General features: G+C 39.7%; 4 protein-coding genes across 5 annotated transcripts in view; 3 read left to right on the forward strand and 1 right to left on the reverse strand.

Moving 5' to 3' along the window:
* Nucleotides 1–901: 901 nt before the first annotated feature.
* LOC117371470 (transmembrane reductase CYB561D2) lies at nucleotides 902–2026 on the forward strand. Its single transcript, XM_033967164.2, has 3 exons — nucleotides 902–1288; nucleotides 1377–1414; nucleotides 1497–2026. The coding sequence occupies exons 1-3, from the start codon at nucleotides 1156–1158 to the stop codon at nucleotides 1998–2000; spliced, it is 675 nt and encodes a 224-aa protein (XP_033823055.1). The 5' UTR covers nucleotides 902–1155; the 3' UTR covers nucleotides 2001–2026.
* Nucleotides 2027–2149: 123 nt separating this feature from the next.
* On the reverse strand, nucleotides 2150–11324 carry rad54l2 (RAD54 like 2). The gene is made up of 22 exons (XM_033967153.2): nucleotides 11199–11324; nucleotides 10489–10687; nucleotides 10106–10400; nucleotides 9899–10035; nucleotides 9649–9789; nucleotides 9337–9566; nucleotides 9069–9251; nucleotides 8854–8987; nucleotides 8580–8776; nucleotides 8169–8511; nucleotides 7924–8101; nucleotides 7593–7820; nucleotides 7398–7516; nucleotides 7162–7280; nucleotides 6949–7048; nucleotides 6658–6863; nucleotides 6392–6567; nucleotides 6092–6288; nucleotides 5836–6014; nucleotides 5664–5753; nucleotides 5491–5583; nucleotides 2150–5169 (listed from the first exon to the last, which is right to left on the reverse strand). Exons 2-22 carry the CDS (start codon nucleotides 10634–10636, stop codon nucleotides 4178–4180), a joined length of 4485 nt encoding a protein of 1494 aa, XP_033823044.1. The 5' UTR covers nucleotides 10637–10687; nucleotides 11199–11324; the 3' UTR covers nucleotides 2150–4177.
* Nucleotides 11325–11700: 376 nt separating this feature from the next.
* bap1 (BRCA1 associated protein-1 (ubiquitin carboxy-terminal hydrolase)) lies at nucleotides 11701–16654 on the forward strand. Of its 2 annotated transcripts, none has more exons than XM_033967159.2 (17): nucleotides 11701–11892; nucleotides 12133–12162; nucleotides 12234–12288; nucleotides 12431–12563; nucleotides 12659–12778; nucleotides 12853–12914; nucleotides 13006–13148; nucleotides 13242–13320; nucleotides 13416–13539; nucleotides 13669–13810; nucleotides 13877–14037; nucleotides 14128–14261; nucleotides 14336–14802; nucleotides 15195–15430; nucleotides 15526–15618; nucleotides 15696–15768; nucleotides 15926–16654. In XM_033967159.2, exons 1-17 carry the CDS (start codon nucleotides 11856–11858, stop codon nucleotides 16057–16059), a joined length of 2223 nt encoding a protein of 740 aa, XP_033823050.1. In that variant the 5' UTR covers nucleotides 11701–11855; the 3' UTR covers nucleotides 16060–16654. The 2 variants fall into 2 exon arrangements, with proteins under 2 accessions (XP_033823050.1, XP_033823052.1); XM_033967161.2 differs by having other exon boundaries at nucleotides 14339–14802; nucleotides 15926–16637.
* Nucleotides 16655–17309: 655 nt separating this feature from the next.
* bsnb (bassoon (presynaptic cytomatrix protein) b) overlaps nucleotides 17310–21513 on the forward strand; it is a 55051-nt gene continuing 50847 nt past the window's right edge. Inside the window, exon 1 of the mRNA XM_055221738.1 lies at nucleotides 17310–17488. Within this exon, the coding sequence (XP_055077713.1) occupies nucleotides 17310–17488 (179 nt within the window). The remainder of the gene's footprint in view (nucleotides 17489–21513) is intronic.

Here is a 21513-nt window from a genome sequence, read left to right on the forward strand (position 1 = left end):
ACAGGCTCTCAGTAGTTTAGAGGACTATACACTGTTAACTATGGTCTTGGCTGGTGTAGTCTCTGATCAAGTGTATGTATATGTGTGTGTGTATATATATATATATATATATATATATATATATATATATATATATATATATATATATATATATATATATATATATATATATATATATATATATATATATATATATACATACACAGTGCTAAAAGTGCTTATACGTCCAAACAATAATGCACACGTAAATGTTACGCTTTTCAGTTGGTACATATCTCACATAGCCCATGTGTCTTCATGACAAAAAAATATGTTTGAGGCTATACGGTCTCTTACATAAAAAAATCAAAAAACTATTATAATATTAAGTTGGTCTTAAATGGCCTGTATAACTTTAGTGAAATACGTAATAGTGGTTAAAACAGTGCAATGTCTATAGGCCTCAGCCGGTTAACTAAATGGATTCTTGAGTGGTTAGTCGTTATTGTGCTCCAATAACTCCGCCATAGGCTTGTGACTGTCCAGCCATAGGCCAAGGGGGTACTCAACACTGCCTGCCCCCATTCATTTTTCTGATAGACTATAAAAAATAAATTAATGTTATATATATAATATAATGTGTTTAATAAGCATCGTCCTCATCCACGTCAGCAAGAGGCGTGTCTAGAAGCTCATAATCATTTTCTTTCAAATTAAAACACAAAATATGTTACTAATTTAAATGTATGTGCGTGTAGTAAAAATACATAAACCTGCACTGCTCGCAAATTTAGTAAGAGAAAATTAGTTTATTTCTGATCATATGGAAATTTGAAGAGCTTGTGGTTTTTAAATATATTTTTATGAAGCCGGAAGTTGTACTTTGTAACTCAGCGGAAACCGTTCATTGTTCCCCGTTATCGGTTATGCAAAAACTACCTACTATTACTGCTAGAAGCTTGACATTTCACTCACATATAGTAATCGGAACCGCGTTTGGACAGTGAATTGATTAAGGTGGTTAGATTGAGACTGTTTATTTCTATGAACCACGCAGCGGTCTGGAGCATCTCTCTTGAGTTCACTTCAGGTGAGTGACTGACAGGCGGGGGCCACGGCGGCAGCTTTAGGTTTGTTTTAAAACCTGCCAAGGAGGACCGTCCTCTTCATTCATACATGGCCCAAGGGAAGGAGACCGAGTCCGAGGCGAGACTCTACAGATACACAAGAACCGTGGCCGCGGCGCTGACCCACGTCCTCTGTGTCGCCTTCACAGTTTTGCTTGTGTTCCTGTCACGACCAGGTTCGAGTGAGTGTCAAAGTAAAATTTCTAATACTACTCGTCATAAATTCTTATTAAAGTTGTTTAAAATGATAATTTTTTTGTGTTGACACAGGTTTGTTTTCATGGCATCCTTTTCTGATGACAGTTGCTGTAAGTACAGGCTACTGAATTTTTTTACTGATGATTTCATTTTCATTGACTAACTGTTTCTACCCTTCTCCATATCCCATAGTTTTCTTTCTTCATGACAGAGGCCATTCTCCTCTTCTCCCCCCATGGCTCCCCTATAAGGAAGTTTGCACATAAAACCAAAGGTCGTATTCACTGGACCCTCCAGGTTCTATGTGTGAACTGTGCTGTTGTGGGCCTAGCAGTCATTGCCTATAATAAACATTTGAACAATAAACCACACTTTACCTCCTGGCACGGCTTACTAGGCCTGACCACTGTGTGTGTGGCTGGCCTGCAGTCCCTGGCAGCTTTGCCTCTCAAGTACCACACTCTGGCTAAAGGCTGGTCTCTGGCCAAACTGAAGCGGTACCACGCAGCGTCAGGACTTGTGACCTACCTGTTCGGCTGTGGGAGTCTGCTGCTTGGCCTCTGCTCCACCTGGTTCACTGTGTCTGTCAGCAGTTACACCTGGTATCTGTCGGCCCTCTGCCCTGTGCTCTCTGCACTCGTCATCATGGACCAAGTCTCCCGGGCATACACTACAAAAAAGAGACTGCAGTCCTGACAAATCCAACAAAACTGGCCATTTTTATAAATATTTTGGTTTGTCATTCACTATTGACTAATCAGACCATACATGCAATGGCATTTTCAGGGAATTTCTATTGTGCTTTGAAATGTACTTAAAATAAAAATGTAATAACAAAATAGTGTGTGATTGCAATAGGAGGGTGTTTATTGTTAAAATAATATTGATAACACAGTATAACTCTACATTGATCTAAACTGTGTTAAAAAAAATATATCAAATGAATTCGCCTGCAAGATTCAAATTAACATGGTAGAAATGGCATAACTAACTTTGCAATCAAAATAAATAGCTCAGAAACAAAAGAGATACAGGTGAGCAAACACCAATAAAAAGTTATAAAAAACACTTTAAAAAAAGGACAGTATACTATAAAACAGACAACAGCAAGTGACAAATGGTACATTAAAAAGCACTGTTTTGTAGAACTTGTCCAACATAATCTATGAAGGCCAAAAATAAGGTTGAGGACATTTAATGTCTGTACAGTTTGCAAGCAGATAATTTTCAAATATCACTTCTACTGTCAAATGTCATCACAAAATCTGAAGACATGCTTATGCAATCTGGGGGTATCCTTGATAGAAAAGTGAAAGGAGATGCCAGTACAAACTAATTTGATCTGGAACTTAAGTATTCGTACAAAATTGGCTATATATGTGGGAATGATTTTTGAATAACTCTCCAGTGTTCTCCTAAAGGCTATTCCACTGTACGAGGAAAAGTAACTTCTCTAAGTCACACTACACAGAAACACAATGCTACAGAGAACAGCAAAGAACTAGAGACCTCTCTAAGCATTGCAGACCGGCACGTGACACCACTGACAGAAGCTACTAACACTGCGCTGCTCTGAAAAGGGTGCATCTCAGTGAAACGCTACCACGAAATGGCACTGTTAGTTTGGTAAGGCCACCACACCACCACCTGAACGTCACGAGTGGTGTTTGAATGTAATGATGTTTCAATGGCAGGCAGCTACAACTTTAGATTTTTGAAAACATAGGCCGCACCAATGGTTTAACAGCGTAGGTAAGATTTGTTCAAAATGTTTCTGATGGTTTTCATTCCTCTTTGCTGAATCATTTATTCTGAGTTCAGCACCATCTCAATGCTCAGTAGTTTGTCCCACAGATGTAGAAAAAAAAAACAAGGAGACGTACCTTTTGAGATTTAAGGCTAAAATAGTCTGACTGTCCCAGTCCATAGGTTACAAATGACTAATACATTCATTTTAGAGAAAATAAAATGTATAAGTGGGGTTGGGTTGTTCTTACAAGCAATGATATCACCCCTCCAACCAAAATCTACACATTTAACATTATTACCTTGCAATATAAACAATGATAATGGCTGCTATTTACAAAGTATTAACATATTCACTTGTATTTCACTCACAATATTTTAACTGGGTTGCAACATTATCTACTGAATTGCTATGATCTTCTAATAGCTTCAAAAGATATGTTGCTTTGGGTTTTTTGATTACTATATTACATATTTGATCACTAATACGCCATAAACTCATGTGCAAGAGCCACCACAGAAACTCTCCAATGACATTTGAACAAAACTAAAACTATTCGTTATATCACAAGACGTTTACAAATTGTAACAGGAGAAGCTGTGCTTAGAAAACCCTGGAAAGATACAGCTGGTCCCTGTATGCCAAATAACCTGGCTCCAAGTACAATTAAATACAACCTGGATGAAAACAACTTACTTTTATTAAAGTTATGTTTAACTCGAGACCTGTTTTATTAATAGATATTTTAGTGCTGACATCTATATCAGTTATTTAGAAACCTTTTTGCAGTTTTACCAATGTGGCCAAAATATATGTATCCTAAAATGTAAATGTTGAAAGGGAAAACATTTAAGTAACTTAAATTAAAATGAATCACATATAGAGGTACACATTTCAAACATTAATTAATGGCCACTGTGATGAATTTTACTGAATTTGGAAAAGAAAATGCCCTGTAAGCCATAATAACATTCATCATGGTTGGTAAGCTTCAGATTTTTTATGTGTCCTCATTATATGCATTTTACCTTAACGTAAACTGACTTTTCATCAAGTGTGCATTATTTTAGACACCCTTGTCATTTTATTGGATTCATTTATTGTAAAATATTATCAAATGGTTTTCCTACTGCCCTATAACCTCTATAACGTCATCATCCGAACTACTGCCCCCATTCTCTGCACTGCGGTGCCTGTCGGGGTGTGTCAGAGCTGCCCCCAGCAGACTGGAAGTGGGGTTACTGAAATGGGAAAGAAAACTGGATGAAGAAGTGCTAGGGATTGAAGTAGGAAGACTCCCTGAGCCAGAGAGATGAGGCGTGGAGAGCATCCTAGACTCAGGAAGTAACGACTGACTGTAGTTAATGGGAGGAAATCCAGAAGTAAGCAGCCCTGTCATGTTGGGGTTCATCAAATACGGAGGCAGTGAACTGGACAGCGAGGAAGATGTTGCAGTGGAGGGATTAGTGGTCGGAGCGGAGGAGAAAGCTGAGGACGAAGGGGTTTGGAGATGCCCATTCCCTGTGGCTGGCTGTCTGAGCATGTCTGAGCCAGTGGAGCTTGGGAACATGGTCTGGAGGTCCCCAATGTTTTGTCCAGGGGTCTGCAGAAAGGAAGACCCCCCACTGCCACCCATCAGTAGAGGGTGACTCATGTGTCCTAAATTCCCTAATAAAGAGGATGAGTTTAATCCCATTGGGGGAAAACTCAGTCCACTGGAGCCCATGTTAAATCCAGGGAAGCGTGTTGCAGCAGAGGTGCGTTTCCCTGTGCTGTACATGTTGGTTTGTGGTTCATTGTTTTTGCGCTTTATCCCATGCATGTCCAGCGTGGAGCTCAGGAGGTCCTCACCCAGCGGTCTGTTGAGGTCTGTGGTTTTGTTGTTCTGGTTGTGCTCTCCTGCTCCAAGAGCAGGCGCAGGATGGGGAAGTGACAGCAGTTCGTTCCTGAGCCCAGAGGAGGAGTCTCTTCCTGGGGCTGAGAAGCCACTCAGCTCCCTGATGAGGTCGGAGCTCAGAGGAGAGGAGGGCCGTGGCTCTCTACTTGGGGAACGCTGCGGCTGCTCCACAGGCGATGAGCAGCCATTAGTGACCGGCCTGATCAGAGGACCCTGTGGTTCTGTAGAAACAGGGATGAACTCCTCAGTGTGAATGAAGTGTCACATGAAAAGTCACATGAAATCTACAGGACATGTAACTTGAACCAACTTGTAGCATAACTATACCCAGTATCATTCCATTACAAAAATCACAATCAATAACATTTATCTAAGTGAAATTGGAGTTTACAATAAATCCTTGTCTTTAATCTTTACATTTGCTTTAGACTGATGGAATTATATAATCCCTCAATCCTACTATTGGTATAAACACTGTTATATGTGAAGTTATCACACACAGAAATAAAATTGTATTCACATAGATATTAATGTACACCGACCTCTTGAAACAGCAGCCACTGCAACTGGAGGTCGGCTAATCTTCCCTGATCGGACGGCAAAGATCCTGCCATCATGAGTTCTGATGTAGGTGCCTAAAAAACAACAACAATATCATATCAGTAACAACTTCACATATGAGATGTGTATGAAGTCACGCTACTGCTTTTACTACCTTTAGACCCTCTTATAACATGAATGGTTTCTCCAGCACTGATTCTGGCCTGAACCTCTGTAGCACTATTTGCACCTGGTATTACAATATCTGAAAATCCAAGCAAAATGGCTAGTATTAATAAAATGGCAAATATATAACATTTGGGAGACATAAAATAAGTCTGCCTTACCTGTTGTAGTGACTATTCTCTGCACAGAAACTCCAGCCTTCTGAAGGAAGTTGACTGGAATGCTGCCACTGGAGCCAGGTAAGCCCATCCCGACCTGGCGAGGCATCATTGGGATTGGGGTTGACTGAATCGGCCGAACGCTGGCTACTGGCTTCTCATCCGGCCTCAACATCGGTTGCCTTCAAGTACAAGGTAAATATAGAGGCAACATAAACTTTTACCGAAATGTATTCCTACATTTAGTAAGTCCACTTACCACCCCCGTTGGTTAAAAGCAGGAATATTTGCTAGTCCTTGATCACTGTTGGGATAATATGAAGCGTATGAGGGACGAGAATAAGGCACCGAGGCTCGTTTCTCATCCTCGTAGCTCTTCTTTGCTGCCCTTTTTTCTGCTTTGGTCAGTTTGGATTCCTTGCGATCCACCAGCAGAGACTCATGTTGGAACGGTGGCTGTTGAAACAAAATATATAGCAATTTTTCAACCAAATTTTTAAAAATGCTCCCTCAAAAATTTTTAACTGCATGAATGTTCAATGTTCATGTTGAACTGTACCTTGGTAATGAGGTGAGGGTGCAGGTGACAGGCCTGGAACAACACCAATTCAAGATCTTCTTTGGATTCAAGAGAGATTTTTTCATTCTCAGGCTCTTCCTCAACAAAGTGCAATAAAGACTCCACCTCTTTACGAGTGAAGTTGAGAACTGGGTTTAGGTCATCCACCACACGATCTGCAGCAGAGAAAAAAAAGCATTCAGATGATACTATGTAATTTACTGTAGCTTGTTGCATGAGCTTCTACAGTAAAAGCTAAACCTTACCTGACATCCCCTGTTTGGAAACCTGACGATCGTAAATCTTCTTCTCCAAAGTGAAGTCACAGACGAGGCGGTAAATGTAGCAGGGTTTTTTCTGACCATACCGATACACACGACACACTGCTTGAGCATCATGGCAGGGGTTCCAGGAGGCATCGAACACAACAACTCTGTTTGCTCCAATCAGATTAACACCCAAGCAGCCCGCCCTAAAATTATAAAGTGGCATTCATATAGTGACTGCAAAGTAATGTATTTTAATATAATTGTTAGGTGCTGTATTCATATGTGTACCTTGTAGACAGGAGGAACACCCAAGTTGTGTTGTTCTCTGGGTCATTAAACTGATTGATGAGGCGTTCTCTCTCTGTAGCAGAAGTACTCCCATCCAGTCCTACAAGCAAAATCAAATTTACCTCTTTAAAACCAATCATCATTACTGTAACAGTTTCAACTGGGGATAAAACAGTGTGAAGACATGTAATGTATAGTTTTAACAGGACTCACTGTAGTAGTTGATATTGCGGACCCAGTTGTGGTTCAGGCTGTCAGGAGGGCAGACATCTGCTGGCATGGGACGTTGTGATAAGAAGTCCTCAATAAGAGACAGAGTTGACAAACTCTGGCTGCAGAAAGCAATTCAAATGTTTACAACCCCCCCTCAAAATTCTTAGACCAATTCTCCACTGATCAGTAATATTTAAGGATCAAGTCAGAGAAAAAAAAAAAAAAAAAGAACGTACCTGAAGACCAATATCTTGTCTCGTTTTTTTACGCTTTCATCAATTAAACAGAACAGCAGAAGCATCTTAGCAGAGTTTTCCAGAACTCCCGTTCGGTAGATAGACATGATATCTTTAGCCTAAGACAAGTCAACAGATGCTGGTGTAAATAATAAATATTTGTCCAAATTAAATTAATGTTGTGTTCAAACATACCCATTCATAAGTGATCACTTGATTTGATCTGTCCTGTGAAGGATTCAGAGGTGGAAGGTTGCCGTTTCCATTCCCTTTGCTGTTGCCTGAATCAGAAACCTTGGCTTTAAGGCCAGCAGGAGCAGAGCAGCGAGGGTTGTTCGTAATGTCATCAAGGTCCAAGTCCTGATCGTTGGCCTGATTCTCCTTCTGCAGGGCCTCATAAAGGACATCCGGATGATTCCAAATCTGAAAGAAAGAGATAAGCAAATGAAATGAATGACACCATCATTTTGTTTAAGGAGCTGGAAACTCGTCGAATACTACTGCAACAAACAAAAGACCATCTCACCTTGCAGCATACACAGAATGCTTTGAGAGGATTTAGTCCAAGCCACCCACTGTTTCCTGCTTCTCTGAATCGTTTCATGAACTCTGTGTATAGTGCTCTCTGAATGGGAGTCAGCCTCACCAAAATAACATGCTCCTCTTTGTGGGGAAGCTGATCTCGCAGCACATCATGACCTCGTCTGAAACAAAGAACTGTAATATTAATGTATTCTAGAGTAACATTTATATAAAACTGAAAATTATTACCTCTGTACAAAGCCTTCTAGGAGACTGTAGAGGACATGGCTGCGATAGCGCATTAGCCGAACATCTTGAGGAGTGCTGTCCACACACTGCCCGTTCAGAATGGGCCTTTCAAACATATTGCTGAATTCCTGACGTGTACCCAAAAAGTCTGGCCTGACAAAGTCCACCATGCACCAGTACTCAATGAGGTTGTTCTGCAGTGGATATCCAGTCAGAACTACTCTCCGGCGTGACCTTATGTTTTTTAGAGCTTGTGAAGTACTTGCATGGTAGTTCTTGATTCTATGTCCCTCATCACATATCACAACATCTGGGCCAGGTCGTGCAATTGCCTTTTCAATACCTGAGAAGAATAACAGTTAGAATCAAAAAAGGGGACAAGTTGTATAAAAGGATAGATAGCTTACGGACTTTTCATCAGCTCTTGTTGTCTATCTTCCTCATCCAGGTCAATGATGATTGGGCCCACAGGTTTCTTTGACTTCCTCTTCTTTCCCATTACAAAACTCTTTTTCATAGACAACAGCCGATACATCTCATAACCCATGAGTAAAACCCCTCCGTCTTTTGACCACTCTTCCACAACTTTGGCCCTTGCAATGGTTGTTCTGTAGAATTACAGTATGATTTAAATGTAATAGAAATGATCATATAAAAGCCCATGAAGCAAAACAACAATGCTTACTTGTGCTCATCATTTAAAATGTGAACTTTGAATGGTCGGCCAGTAAAAATAGCAGGATCAGTATCAGGAGCAAGGACCTCTTGAGGGGGGAGCCACAGGTTGAACTCTGACAGCCAGTTCTGAAGCGTGTTCACCTAGAACAAGGACAAACAAGTAATTCAAAATAAGGTTTGCAATAAATAGGGAAGAGAATATATGTATGGCTGCCCACTTACAGGGACAATGGCCAGTACAGTGTGAGCCTCAGTATTCTTCAGCAAAATGTCAATGAATGAAATGACCTGTAGCGTCTTTCCCAGTCCCATGCTGTGAGCAAGGATGCAGCCGAAGCCACTGCTAGTTTTATACCGCTCCAGAGATTCAATTAGGTTATCATAAAGAAATCGGATACCCCCAATCTAAAATGAGAAATGTAAAAATTCAGTACAGGGCAAAAAGCGATTAAATAAAACCGTAAATGCAGTGTCAAAATTTCAACAATACCTGATGTGGTTTGACAGCCCTTGCAAGTTGTGGAGCAAGAAAAATGTCTTTTTCTTCTGCAGGATGATTGATATTGACTAGGACCTGGCCCTGTGCGTCAGGTAAGTTCAACGCATCGTTGATGTGAGCTCCACTGCTCTCCTCTGAACCAGCAGCATCTGCATCCTCCTCAGCAGACTCACTGCTGATCTGTAGAGCATCTTCATCCCCAGAACTCAGCTCTATTACATCTATGACACAAGGCTCTATTATACTTTATGAAAAGGGTCTTATTCATCACAAACCACAAATAAGATGCATAACAAAAATCACCATCTCTAACTGCAAGTACAGGCAACTTTTGCTCCAAATTTTCATCTTCATCACCACTACTATCCAGACATATTACATCTTCCTTGCTAAGAAGATCAGGAACCAATTGAGACACTTCTCCTAAAATTGCAGAGGTTTCAACTGTTGAAAGGAGGAAAGAATATAAATATGTAAAACACACTTAAATTATAGAAAGTGCAACAATACTGCCATGATATAGGACTTCAAATGACAGCATGTTGAAAGTGACCTAGTTGAGAATCTGGCAGGACTGGGGCTGCTGTGGGAAAGTCCTTCCTCTGCTGTTCCAGACGTTTCCGTCTTTCCATCTCTTCCTGCTGAGCAGTCTTTGTGCCAGCCTCCAGCTGGTCCTCTTTGAGCAGTTTTCTTCAAACACAGATACATCAGTTAGTAATAAAGAGTAATACTATCAGATACACAGATCGGAAAAATGTACCTGATGTTTTTCCTCATGTTGGAAGGCTTTGATCGCTTGGTGGACTTGGAGCTTTTTGGGGACTTTGCAGATTTTGATTTACTTGAGGACTTGGGTTTCTTTATTTTGGTAGAGGGTGTTTTGTTCTTATTTGAATTTTCTGGGCTTGGGGGCTGACATCTAGACCCGGGCCTGGAGGGAGCCCGAGAAGATGGCTGTGATGGAGGTTGTGAAGGAGGTTGTGAGGGAGGCTGAGATATGGGAGAGGTGGGTGACTCGGAGGATTCTGGATGGCTGTGGGAACTTGTAGGCCGTTCTGCACAAAGCCACAAAACATTTGATCAGACCAAAAATACTAAGAATACACAAATACACATTTGTACTTTTTCAATTCTCTGTCTTACCAACACTGTCATCCTCATCATCTCCATCATTTTCATCCTCATCCTCATCCATATCATCATTTTCTTCCTCTTCCTCATTTTCAAAATCCTCCTCTTCACTGTTAGGGTTCGTGTCCAGGTCACTCTCTGAATGAGCCTCTTCAGACATGTTGTCTTGCAGGGCTGTGAGACTATTACCTACACATCTTCATTGGAAGAGCTGGAGAGATGACAGAATAGAGACAAATAGTTCATATACATATATATCAAATACTCTATTTGCAAAGCAGTTAATGAAAACTAAACTGGTTTAATCTAGTTACCCTAACCAAAATGGAAGGGGTAGCAGAATGTATATTCATTTGTGCAGAGTACTAACTAGTGCATTAAGCTTCACCATATTTTCACAAAATGCGTTATTCTATAGTAACGTTACAACTTAACTACCACTAACCCCTTGTACTAGCACATATAGTAAGTACAAGCGTTGCATTGATGGCTGGCATAATAACAAACGAGCCTTCCAAAGCACATTGACGATTTAAGAAATGTATTCTTAAACGCACCTGTTTCAATTGAGGCCCGATGGATATAATGTAATTTCTTAATGGATACACATCTATTATGATGTAAGTATAGCAGATACGAGCTAACGCTAACCCAAATTACTACGCTAGCTAGTCTTCGGCGCGTTTGTTAAACAAAAACAAACGGATGTTGTTGAATCTTACCATACACGCATCAACACTGCAATCTCTACGAAACCCCACCAAGAGTGCATACGAACACCATAGTTTATTTCAACAGTATCGAGGTAAATAATATGATAAAGGCAGCTAAATTTTCCAGTGCAACGATTAACATGCTCCCCCAAATATTGGCGCAACCCCAAATGTTCCGGTTACGAACGAAGCGAAACTGCTAAATCCAAAAAGGATCAAATAAAATACTGTGCATATATACAGAATAATTTTCTGAATCTAACACACAAATACTCCATATTCTGCTTAATGCTTACTTTTGTTAGTAGCGAAGAGGCTAGAGAGCGTGGCTGTAGGGTGAACTAGAGTTGTTCCTTTTTAATGTTTTTTTTATACTAACGTTGATGTGCGTTGTGAAAAAAAGTATTATGTATATGCAATTAAATAAATACACTTTTGCTTTCCATTTACTTTAATCTGTGTTACAATTAAACAGTAGTTCTATTTTTGTGCAAGCATGTCCCCTATTGATGACGTAACCTGTATGCGACCAACTATGTCTTTTGTGTTTATCTTGAGCTCTGTTTAGTCTGCCCTCAATGGACGCTGCATTCGTAATTATTGCCATCAGTCTTCCGTTGGACATGGATTGGAAAACATCGTAGTCGATTGGACATCATTTTCAAAATGAATAAGGGGTGGCTTGAACTGGAGAGTGATCCAGGTGAGGAATAGCATTTTAAGTATCCCCAGCTAACAAACGCTAGCTCAAAACAGCCGCTATAGCTAAATTGTTAGGGACAGTATTGGAAATCTAACTACTGATAACCGACGCTATACATCGTTTGCAAGTAAATTACCTATGATGGCCTGCTAGAAAGAAGATTAAGCTAAAATACAATTCACTCCTGTTGCCCCATGTACATTTACTCACATTTATTTTGTCATTCTCCTGTCATTTTAGGGTTGTTCACTCTACTCGTGGAGGATTTTGGTGATTTGAAAACTGCACAATATGCTGAATGCATTTATATCCTTTTAAAAATTAACTTTGTGTTTTACTAGGTGTCAAGGGAGTTCAAGTAGAAGAGATATACGACCTCCAGAGCAAGTGTCACAGGTTTGTAACTGTTAACACCTTTTCTTTCTATTACCTGTCATAGTATGGGTTATCCTTGTCTATATTTGAGTCAATCTAAGTGATATCTGCACATTATATACACTGTGTATTATTTACGACAAAATGCATGTGATATTTTCAGTCCTGTATATGGCTTCATCTTTTTGTTCAAATGGATTGAGGAACGGCGCTCAAGAAGAAAAGTAAACACTTTGGTCGATGAGACCTCTGTTATTGATGAAGACATTGTTAATGACATGTTCTTTGCTCATCAGGTGAGAAATAAGTGTTATTTACATGCAAACAATTTCATAAAAAATATGCGAAGCATATGAATCTCTAAAAATATAATTGCAATTCGTACAAACAGCTTATCCCTAACTCATGTGCCACCCATGCTTTATTGAGTGTGCTTCTAAACTGCAGTGGTGTTGAGCTTGGCACAACCCTTAGTCGTATAAAAGCTTTCACAAAAGGCTTCAGTCCAGAGGTAAGGCTGCACTAGATCTCTCTTAAATATTTTACCTATCTTACTACTGTTAATGTGTCTGTACTTTTTTCCAGAGCAAAGGGTATGCAATAGGAAATGCCCCAGAGCTTGCCAGAGCACACAATAGCCATGCAAGGTTGGTTACAATTAATCAAACTTGAGTTCTTTTTCGCAATATACACTGCTTAGTTTTTATTTAGTTTTCAAATAATCATTTTATTTTAAAGGCCAGAGCCAAGGCATCTGCCTGAGAAACAAAATGGGATCAGTACAGTGCGGACCATGGAAGCCTTCCACTTTGTCAGCTATGTTCCCATAAAAGACCGCTTGTTTGAGCTGGATGGGCTCAAGGCATACCCTATTGACCATGGCAAGAACTAATGCTATTTAGAAATCAATATTACTTATGTTTAGACTTTGTGTTGAATCTATTCTCTAATCTCTAATCTAAAACACCTTTTAGGTCCCTGGGGAGAAGATGAAGAGTGGACTGATAAAGCACGCCGGGTTATCATGGAGAGGATTGGTCTGGCCACTGCAGGGTGAGCCCCAAACCACTTAACTGCTGCTATTACTTTTTCACAAATTTCTGTGCTGCTATTCTGAAGATGCTGCTGTTCCATTTTTTTTAATTTAGTGAGCCATATCATGACATTCGCTTCAACCTGATGGCAGTGGTGCCTGACCGCAGGATCAAATATGAGTCCAAACTTGAAATTCTTAAAAGGAATCGCCAGACTGTCCTGGAGGGGTTACAAAAGGTCAGAAACTAGAATGTTTTTTTCCGGTTGTTGAAGTGTGGTCTATTTAACTAATGTTCCTTACCACAAATGTAGCCATTTCACGCTACCAACCATGTAAGCCTGACAGTTAAAATGTAAACCTTTTAGATGATCCAACTAACACAGACTGAAGCTGCTCATGATAAGAAACAGCAGGACTCTACTTCACCTGAGGAAAGTACAGCAACAGTCAAGAAAGAGGTTGATGTAGAGCCATCTGCCTCTCAAGGAGGTGATCAAACTGCACCAGGTAACAATTAAATCATTACATTTGCAATGAAAAAAGGCTGTTGTTTAAAATATAATACTTGTCTAGACACAATGGAAGAAGCTAAAGATGCCCTAAGTCCTTCAGGAAGTTCTAAAGTCATGGCCAAATCTACCACCCCTGTAGGAGGAGTGACCAGTCCATGCCCCATTGTACAACGCCTTCCTGCTTTCCTCGACAATCACAACTACGCAAAGTCTCCAATGCAGGTAGAATGGGGATTGGCTCTCATGGTTTCATCTGCTGGTGGCTCTGAGTCTTCTGTCTTACCTTTTGTATTCCATGTATTTGTGTATCAGGAAGAGGAAGACCTTGCTGCTGGAGTTGGTCGCACTCGAGTGTCTGGCCCTCCACAGCCCTCATACTCTGATGATGAAGATGAATATGAAGATGAGGAAGAGGCAGTTACAGGCTCTACTAGCACACCTAATAGGTCTGTGCTCTTAAAGTTAAAAAGGTTAAACTGACTGTCCTTTCCTTTTCCTCATTATTCCTTTTCTTTTTCAGTAGGTTTAGAAGGAAGCAGAGTCTCCGGTCAAGAAGTGGAAGAGTTACGACTGGAATGGAGAGCCAAATTGCCCTCAGCGTCTTGGCTGAAAAGCTAAAGAAAGAAGCCCAGAGGAAAGATGCTTTAAATACACCCCTTTCAGTTCGCACAGAAGGACGCACTGGGGGCATCTCCATCACATCCGCCTCTCAGCCTTCCCCAACACCGAGCAATGAAAGTACTGACACTGCCTCTGAGATTGGCAGCGCTTTTAACTCCCCTCTGCGTTCGCCTGCTCGCTCCCAAGCTGCCACACGTCCCTCTAGTCCGGTTGCATCCCATTTGTCACGAGTGCTTTTTGGAGAAGATGAGCTGCTAAGGCTTGACTCCAGACATAACCGCGCTGTACGAGACCTGGGTCCTTCTGTCAGCATAGCTCTGTTGGAACTACAAGAGGATGGAGTTATGTACGCTCTGCCACCATCTGGTCAGTATGGAAGATAGGCCTGTCACAGTAATTAATTTAACATTTGTTTTGACTCAATATTTTTCTTTGTACCTTTTTATCGCCATTTGTGGGGAATTTTGTAAACCAGGGATAGAACTGTAGATATATAGTTTAATATTGATCCAAAAGGAAATTCAGTATTAGATCCCAAAGTTGAGTTGTAGATGGTTGAACATTAAATTTTGCATGTACAGTATATAAAGTAGTTTTAAATACCATAGGCCTATAGCAACAGGATGTACATATTTATGCAGTTCATAATTTGTAATTGTGGAGTAGGACACGTGATTTAGGATGACCTCAGTGTGTCCTATCCATGTTTAAAATGCTGTTGCTTCTGTCTAGATTATTGTGATGTATATTGCTTTTAGGAGATATGGCTGCAGATGTCACAAAGCAATTATGCACTCCGAAGAAGATAAAAGATAATGAGCAGGTAGTCATCGTTGATGTTGAAAAGAAAGAAGATATTGCTCCAGATGAGGGTCCATCTGTAGAGGTCAAGGAAGAGGAAGTCAAAGAAGAGACTGAGGAGAAACCCTGCCTGGAAAACCTTAATGATATGATAGCTGACCCCAAGCCCCTCGGAGATAAATATTCTCCCAAAGTAAGTACAGTTAGTCTAGAATGTACTTGTATGATCCCGCCCAGCTGAAAGAAGATTATAAACTAACCAGTCATTTTGCTGTTTGTGTATTGTAGGAGCTGCTTGCACTACTAAAGTGTGTTGAGGCTGACATAGCAAATTATGAGGTGTACCTCAAGGAGGAAGTTGAAAAGAGAAAGAAATACAAAGTGAGTACCTTTCTCTAACCAATATCTGCATTTGTAAAAATATGAAATGCGCAGTGGAATATGTTTTTCTTGTTTAGATTGATGACCAGAGAAGAACTCATAATTATGATGAATTTATCTGTACCTTTATATCAATGCTGGCCCAAGAAGGTAAGATCTTCTTTCATGGCTTTAGACTTTGTTTATAAGACATTTAACCAAGCTTTATTGTATTATATTTTTATGAGTCTTGCCACAAATGTGACTTGATTTTTCTAGTGCCCCATTCTCTTCTGCAAATTAAATTTGATTTCATTGTTCTCCATAGGAATGTTGGCTAGCCTTGTGGAGCAGAACATCTCAGTGCGGCGTCGGCAAGGAGTGAGTATCGGACGTTTGCACAAACAAAGAAAACCTGACCGAAGGAAACGCTCACGTCCTTACAAAGCCAAGAGACAGTAATGACAACTATCAAGATCAATTCTGTTAAAGTCTGTAACAAAAGATGGCTTCTGTCAACGGTCCTCATATGTAATTATCTATATATTTGGTCAGCTCCTTATCTGTTTGTTTGAAATGGACCGGCAGCATGGGTATAACATTCTTAACTTAACAATGCTCCATCATTTGTGAAGAATAGTATCTTGATTACCTTGTACTTATGAAATGTTTTAAAATGCTGTTATATTTGTTATTCACAGGTGCCAATGAAGGATGGTTATTTACAATGTTTTAGTAATTCAGTTGTCCTTCACAGGTACCTTCTACATTACTATGGTAAATGTATATAATATTGCATAGCAAAGCTACGATGCATAATTTTGTTATTGGTAAGGTATTTTTAAATGAAAGGCCTGTTCAAATTTCAGGTAAAAGAAGCAAAACGTGTGTATGCTGTGTTATGTCATCAGACTCTAACATTGTTATAAACTGATGTGAATTTCACTGTACAGTTGTATGTTTTGTACATATGTATCTGTTCTTTGGCTCACTAGTTTTTGAGCTATTTGTTCATGCCTGTTCATGCTGCATTAAAGCGTATTAGAATCCTTGCAGCATTTTGATATGTCTTACATATGTTTTACAATTTATAAACCTAAGTGTTCTATGCATTTAACAATCTTTCATTTCATCAAGGCCTTTGTTGCTGTTATGGCAACTTTTGTACACTAGGGAGAGCAATGCATCTCATACGACAGGACTCTTGAAAGCAGATTGAGATCAGACGTAACTGCCTAGGCTAGACTGTAATAACCAGGAGCACATGCATTTTACAGTTTATTCAGACCCTGCTCCTGTTTTTACATTGGGCCTTTATCATCATTATTGAGACTTATATGTAACAATCACAATTAACAATATTATTGTGATAAAACGGCGACAATACCGTTAATAGCCTATGATTTTACATAGTGCTGTGTAGCCTATCCCATAGATGAAGCTGTGAGATCCCAATGGTCTTCCGTCAAGTGTTGTGAGGAGGATTGCTTTTAACTTGAAATAAACCAGGCTTTGAGAGCGCGCACGTACTGTTCCCACCCTGTGCGTCAGCGCGCTCCTTCAGCTCTTCAGTGCGCGTGCTCTGTGCGGGATGCTGAATTGTAAGCGATGATGGCGGAAGGGGAGAAACGCTGAGTGTCATCTGAGTTTTTATAACCGTCGTACAACCATCTTCGACACCGTTTCTCTGCGTCGAGAACCGTCCCGACACGATGGGGAACGAGGCGAGCATGGAGGGGGAGGCACAGGCGGGACAGGCCGGGCCCGTCGTGCCTCCAACGGGGGCTCCGGCTTCCATTTCAGCACCAGCGGACTCTGGACAGCTCACCAAGCCCAGTAACGGAGCGCCAGCTGGAGGAAGTGGGGCTGCACCCAGCCCGGGGATTAACAGGTAGCTCTGTCAATAGGACGCTTTTGCTCCAAAACACAGTATCTGTTCCGTCAGGGACTACGGCTGTAGCTCCAGCTGCACGGCGTTAGGAGGCTCGCCCCGCTGCGTGGAGATAGACTTGAATGGGTGCTTAATTATTCATTTCAATGTCCCTGTCAACACAATTTTCGCTGTTTTTGACACCATTATCGCTTCTAGGTAGCAGCCACCGGTCCTTATCAGCCGAGGTCGCAGTCAAATGTAATGCGCGGCGGATTATAATAAATAATAGCCGATGTTGGTTACAAACGTTTCTAGGGATTTCCACGTTTGTTACAGTGTGCGCAAAGGTAGCACTAAAGCATGAATGGACATGATGCACCCTTTTACTCGACTGAGGGACCAGCCTAGATGTAGCCTGTGATCTTGATGCAGGTGGATTGCTTGTGGGCTGGGGTAGTACCATATTACAATTAGCCTATGTCCTTATCTTTCATCATGCCAGACTGTTTGAATTCAGTGATTGTGTGAGAGCCCCTTCCCAGTGATGCGTCTGCTGATGGCTGTGTAGCCACGATGACAAACGCTGTGCATTGGGAGAACTCGCAACACCCCACAACTCATTTATCGGCTACCTGTTCCAATCAATATGCAGGAAATTTCTTTAATTAAAATACATTTAATATTCTACTCATTTTTATATGATAACGTCTCTTTGGTTGACAGCATCAGCAAATCCCAAGAATTACTGTATCTTATGAACAAGCTGTGATAAACTGATGTGGGTTTGTGGGTATGGCAGTATTACTGAACTGACCATAACTATTAAACAGCATAACATTCAGAAGCACTGCATCTTTACCACGAGTGATGCTATGCCTCTCTATTCAGCATCATGATGAAAATCCTGGTGAAATACACCATCAAAGATCTGGCCTTAAATTTGATGATTTAGAAGATAACCTTTGTGAGCCTTTCAACACTGTAAATCTATATTGCTTGGGGCAGCCATCTTTGCTATTTCAGAGTGCCCATCATGTGGTCTATTGATAGTGTGTACATTAAAAGCCCACCAGCAGTAGCCACTATAATGAATAGGCCACTATAAGATCTTTTATTTAGCAAGGGGCTGAGGGTATCCTTGAGTGGTGCGCGACATGCATTGGTGAATCTAAATTGCCTGTAATGAATGTGAAAGTGAAAGAAGGTCTGTCAGTTTAGGCCTTATCACAGCTTGGAGAATAGTCTGCTACAACCTCAACAATAAGATAGAAAGATTTGATTGAACTAAAAGTACTAAATAAATGTCTTAATATCTGTATTGATTTATATCCTTTCAAACCCATGCCATAATTAATTTTATAATTATTTCTCTCAAAAGTAGTTGAAAGAACCAGGGACAATTAGTAGCTTTTCAATACATGAAATAAAAATAAAAAAAACATCCACTAATACAGAATTATACCATTTGGAAGCTCTATTAGCAATGCGCAGAGCTATTTTGTAATCTAAATCCCTAAACTATATGTGCAAAATATTTCTTCTAATCTCTATGGACATGATCAATACAAATGCAAACTTTTGTTGATTCCGGCTTTGTTTTCAATGACGATCTATCTCATGAGTGCATTATGTGACAACAGTAAAATTATATATGGAAAGAAACAGCATGGGCGCATATTTTATTCATCTGCAGCAAGAAAAGCAGCTAACAGCACGAGCACAACACATACGTACAAAATCTATCTCAGCTCCAGCACAACGTCATCCTTTATTTATAGTCTGACGTGAGGGCTGAATATAGTCAATGGTCACGGTAAAAAACAGCTGTCAAGTTTACAAGCAATTACACACGCCAGGCATTTTACCTTTAAGAGAGTTTTGATCTAACCTTTTTTTTTAATCTTATTTGCTTTTTATGTCACGTTTGTTCTGTGCCTGTTGGTGGAAGGCAGGGGCGAACTTGAAAGTAGACTTTGAGGTTTTCTCTTCGAGTTGCCGATTTTTGTGTGTTAAGTAAAATTTTGTCCAGGAGCATTCAAATTTGAGAGTAGACTGATATATTAACTGATAAAGAGATGCAAGAATTTTGGTTTAAACAGAAGTACAACATTTAATAAAAATACAGGATATTTTGTTCTCTGCAGAGGACTTTCTATTATCTAAATAATTGCAGCATTTGTGATTTGCAATTTCTATTCATTTGCAATATATTATGCAGTCTAATGGATATGTAAGTCCATCACAGGTACAGCTACAGCTCTCTTTAGATGTTTTAGAGATTAAGTCAAAGAAGCCACATTGATACACTTTTGACACTGAGGGATTGTGATAGTAAATATACTGGTAAGAGCTGCGAGGTGGGGAAAGCCCAAAGAGGAGATTTATGGATGTAGTGAAAGTTGACTTAAATCCTGAGAGGGGGGATGTACGGGGTCATGTTAGATGACTACAATACCTCTTGTACTGTTTTGAGTAATGGCATCTCAATACTTTGGGAGAGAAAACAGGCATAATTTTGCATTTTATTGTCTTGTCTTGGACACAAATGTTTTATTAATTGTATGCTTATATCAAACAACCATAAACAACGTGCCTTCCCATTTTGTTTAAAGATTTAGGACTGCAATTGTTCCAGTCATAGCGAGTGACAGCAAGATGATGACCATAAATCAGAGCTTAGCTGTTTACCCTCTGTCACATTTTAAATGGTTTATTCAAATACATCTATCTTGGAGTGACGTTCCTAATGTGCATTACAGGTTTTAAAGTTGGAGCTCCCTGCAACTCATTTGCATTGCTGCTGTATTCAATGCAAGTTTACTCCAGTGATGTTTGTGATCTGCTGCTTGTTGGAATGAGGCAGCTTTGTGTCATGACACCTCTGCTCCTGTCCAATCATAAGATTGATTAAGTGACTGTGTTCAGTTCATTTTTTTCATTGTTAAAATGAAAGGTACATTATGTAACTTTTCTGGTGCAGGCTCAGCATCCTACTAATCACTATTAAGGTGCCTACATAGAATGTTCCACAGTATGGCATTAAGCTCATATTATTATTATTATTATTATTATTATTATTATTATTATTATTATTATTATTATTATTATTATTATTATTATTATTATTATTATTTTGGATTACACATATTTTTATGGCTAAAAATAGGCATTCTCTCCACAGATCTGACTTTGCCTGGGGAGTACTTGTCACCTACCTAGGTAGACAGATATTTTTGATGCCAAAAAGGAATAAAATCACTAACAACACTAACTAGGGAGACTAGCAGGTTGCAGACCCTCCACTAGAAAAGTTGCATGGTGTTTTGAAACAGTAATAGCTTTTAAGCCATTTGACTCATTCAGACACATTTTTTGTCATTTTCACGGAAAGTAATAGTAATTCAAGTCTTGTGCAACATTCTGACACTCTTGTCTCACAATTGTAGAACCACCGGACACAGCTCAGTTTGACCCTGTTAAAATTAAAATATTCTTTTATTTTGTATTTAAAATTTAAAACATGACCTTTATATCTCCCAGTAGTGATGACGGTACATTTACGCAGTAAAAAAAATCAAGCACCAACAAAATTGTTTCTAGAAATAATGATAATGGGACATGGTTTTTGGTTTATATAATAGAAATGTGCCTAAAACCTTCTGTAAATGTCTTGTTTGAGGTTCAGTATTGCACAAAGTAAATGGACTGTAATTTGAACTGTAATAGTTAACTGTTCAATGTGCAAAAATACCCCTATATTGATAAGCTTGTCTGAAATATTACAATGTTACAATATTATGATCCAATGTCATTTTATTTTATTCAGCTATTTTGCAGCTCTTTCTACATTGTTTTAATATTGATGCTACTTAATATTCTAGATCTTCAAAAAACACGTTTATTAATACTTTTTGACTATAATTCCTGCACAATTAGATCTGAATTCTTAATATCCGGTAGTGAATGTGCTCATATGACACAAATAATCTAAAGTCTTTTGACATTCTTTTAACTAAGTAATACCATTTTAGCAACAGATGGTT

Source organism: Periophthalmus magnuspinnatus, chromosome 5 (assembly GCF_009829125.3).
Source record: "Periophthalmus magnuspinnatus isolate fPerMag1 chromosome 5, fPerMag1.2.pri, whole genome shotgun sequence".
NCBI classification, from domain to species: Eukaryota; Metazoa; Chordata; class Actinopteri; order Gobiiformes; family Gobiidae; genus Periophthalmus; species Periophthalmus magnuspinnatus.

Bases quoted from the DNA above. Each gene is read 5' to 3' on its own strand.
- bap1 (XM_033967159.2), top strand. From the start codon at position 11,856: ATGAATAAGGGGTGGCTTGAACTGGAGAGTGATCCAG. The intron at 13,321-13,415 runs GTGAGCCCCAAA...TTTTTAATTTAG, and splicing joins ATTGGTCTGGCCACTGCAGG to TGAGCCATATCATGACATTC. The intron at 15,431-15,525 runs GTAAGTACAGTT...TGTGTATTGTAG, and splicing joins GAGATAAATATTCTCCCAAA to GAGCTGCTTGCACTACTAAA.
- rad54l2 (XM_033967153.2), bottom strand. From the start codon at position 10,636: ATGTCTGAAGAGGCTCATTCAGAGAGTGACCTGGACACGAACCCTAAC. The intron at 9,567-9,648 runs GTGATTTTTGTT...CTTGTGTCATAG, and splicing joins TGTACTTGCAGTTAGAGATG to ATGTAATAGAGCTGAGTTCT. The intron at 7,821-7,923 runs GTGAGATGGTCT...TCTTTCTTTCAG, and splicing joins CATTCTGTGTATGCTGCAAG to ATTTGGAATCATCCGGATGT.
- LOC117371470 (XM_033967164.2), top strand. From the start codon at position 1,156: ATGGCCCAAGGGAAGGAGACCGAGTCCGAGGCGAGACTCTACAGATAC. The intron at 1,289-1,376 runs GTGAGTGTCAAA...GTGTTGACACAG, and splicing joins CCTGTCACGACCAGGTTCGA to GTTTGTTTTCATGGCATCCT. The intron at 1,415-1,496 runs GTAAGTACAGGC...CATATCCCATAG, and splicing joins CTTTTCTGATGACAGTTGCT to TTTTCTTTCTTCATGACAGA.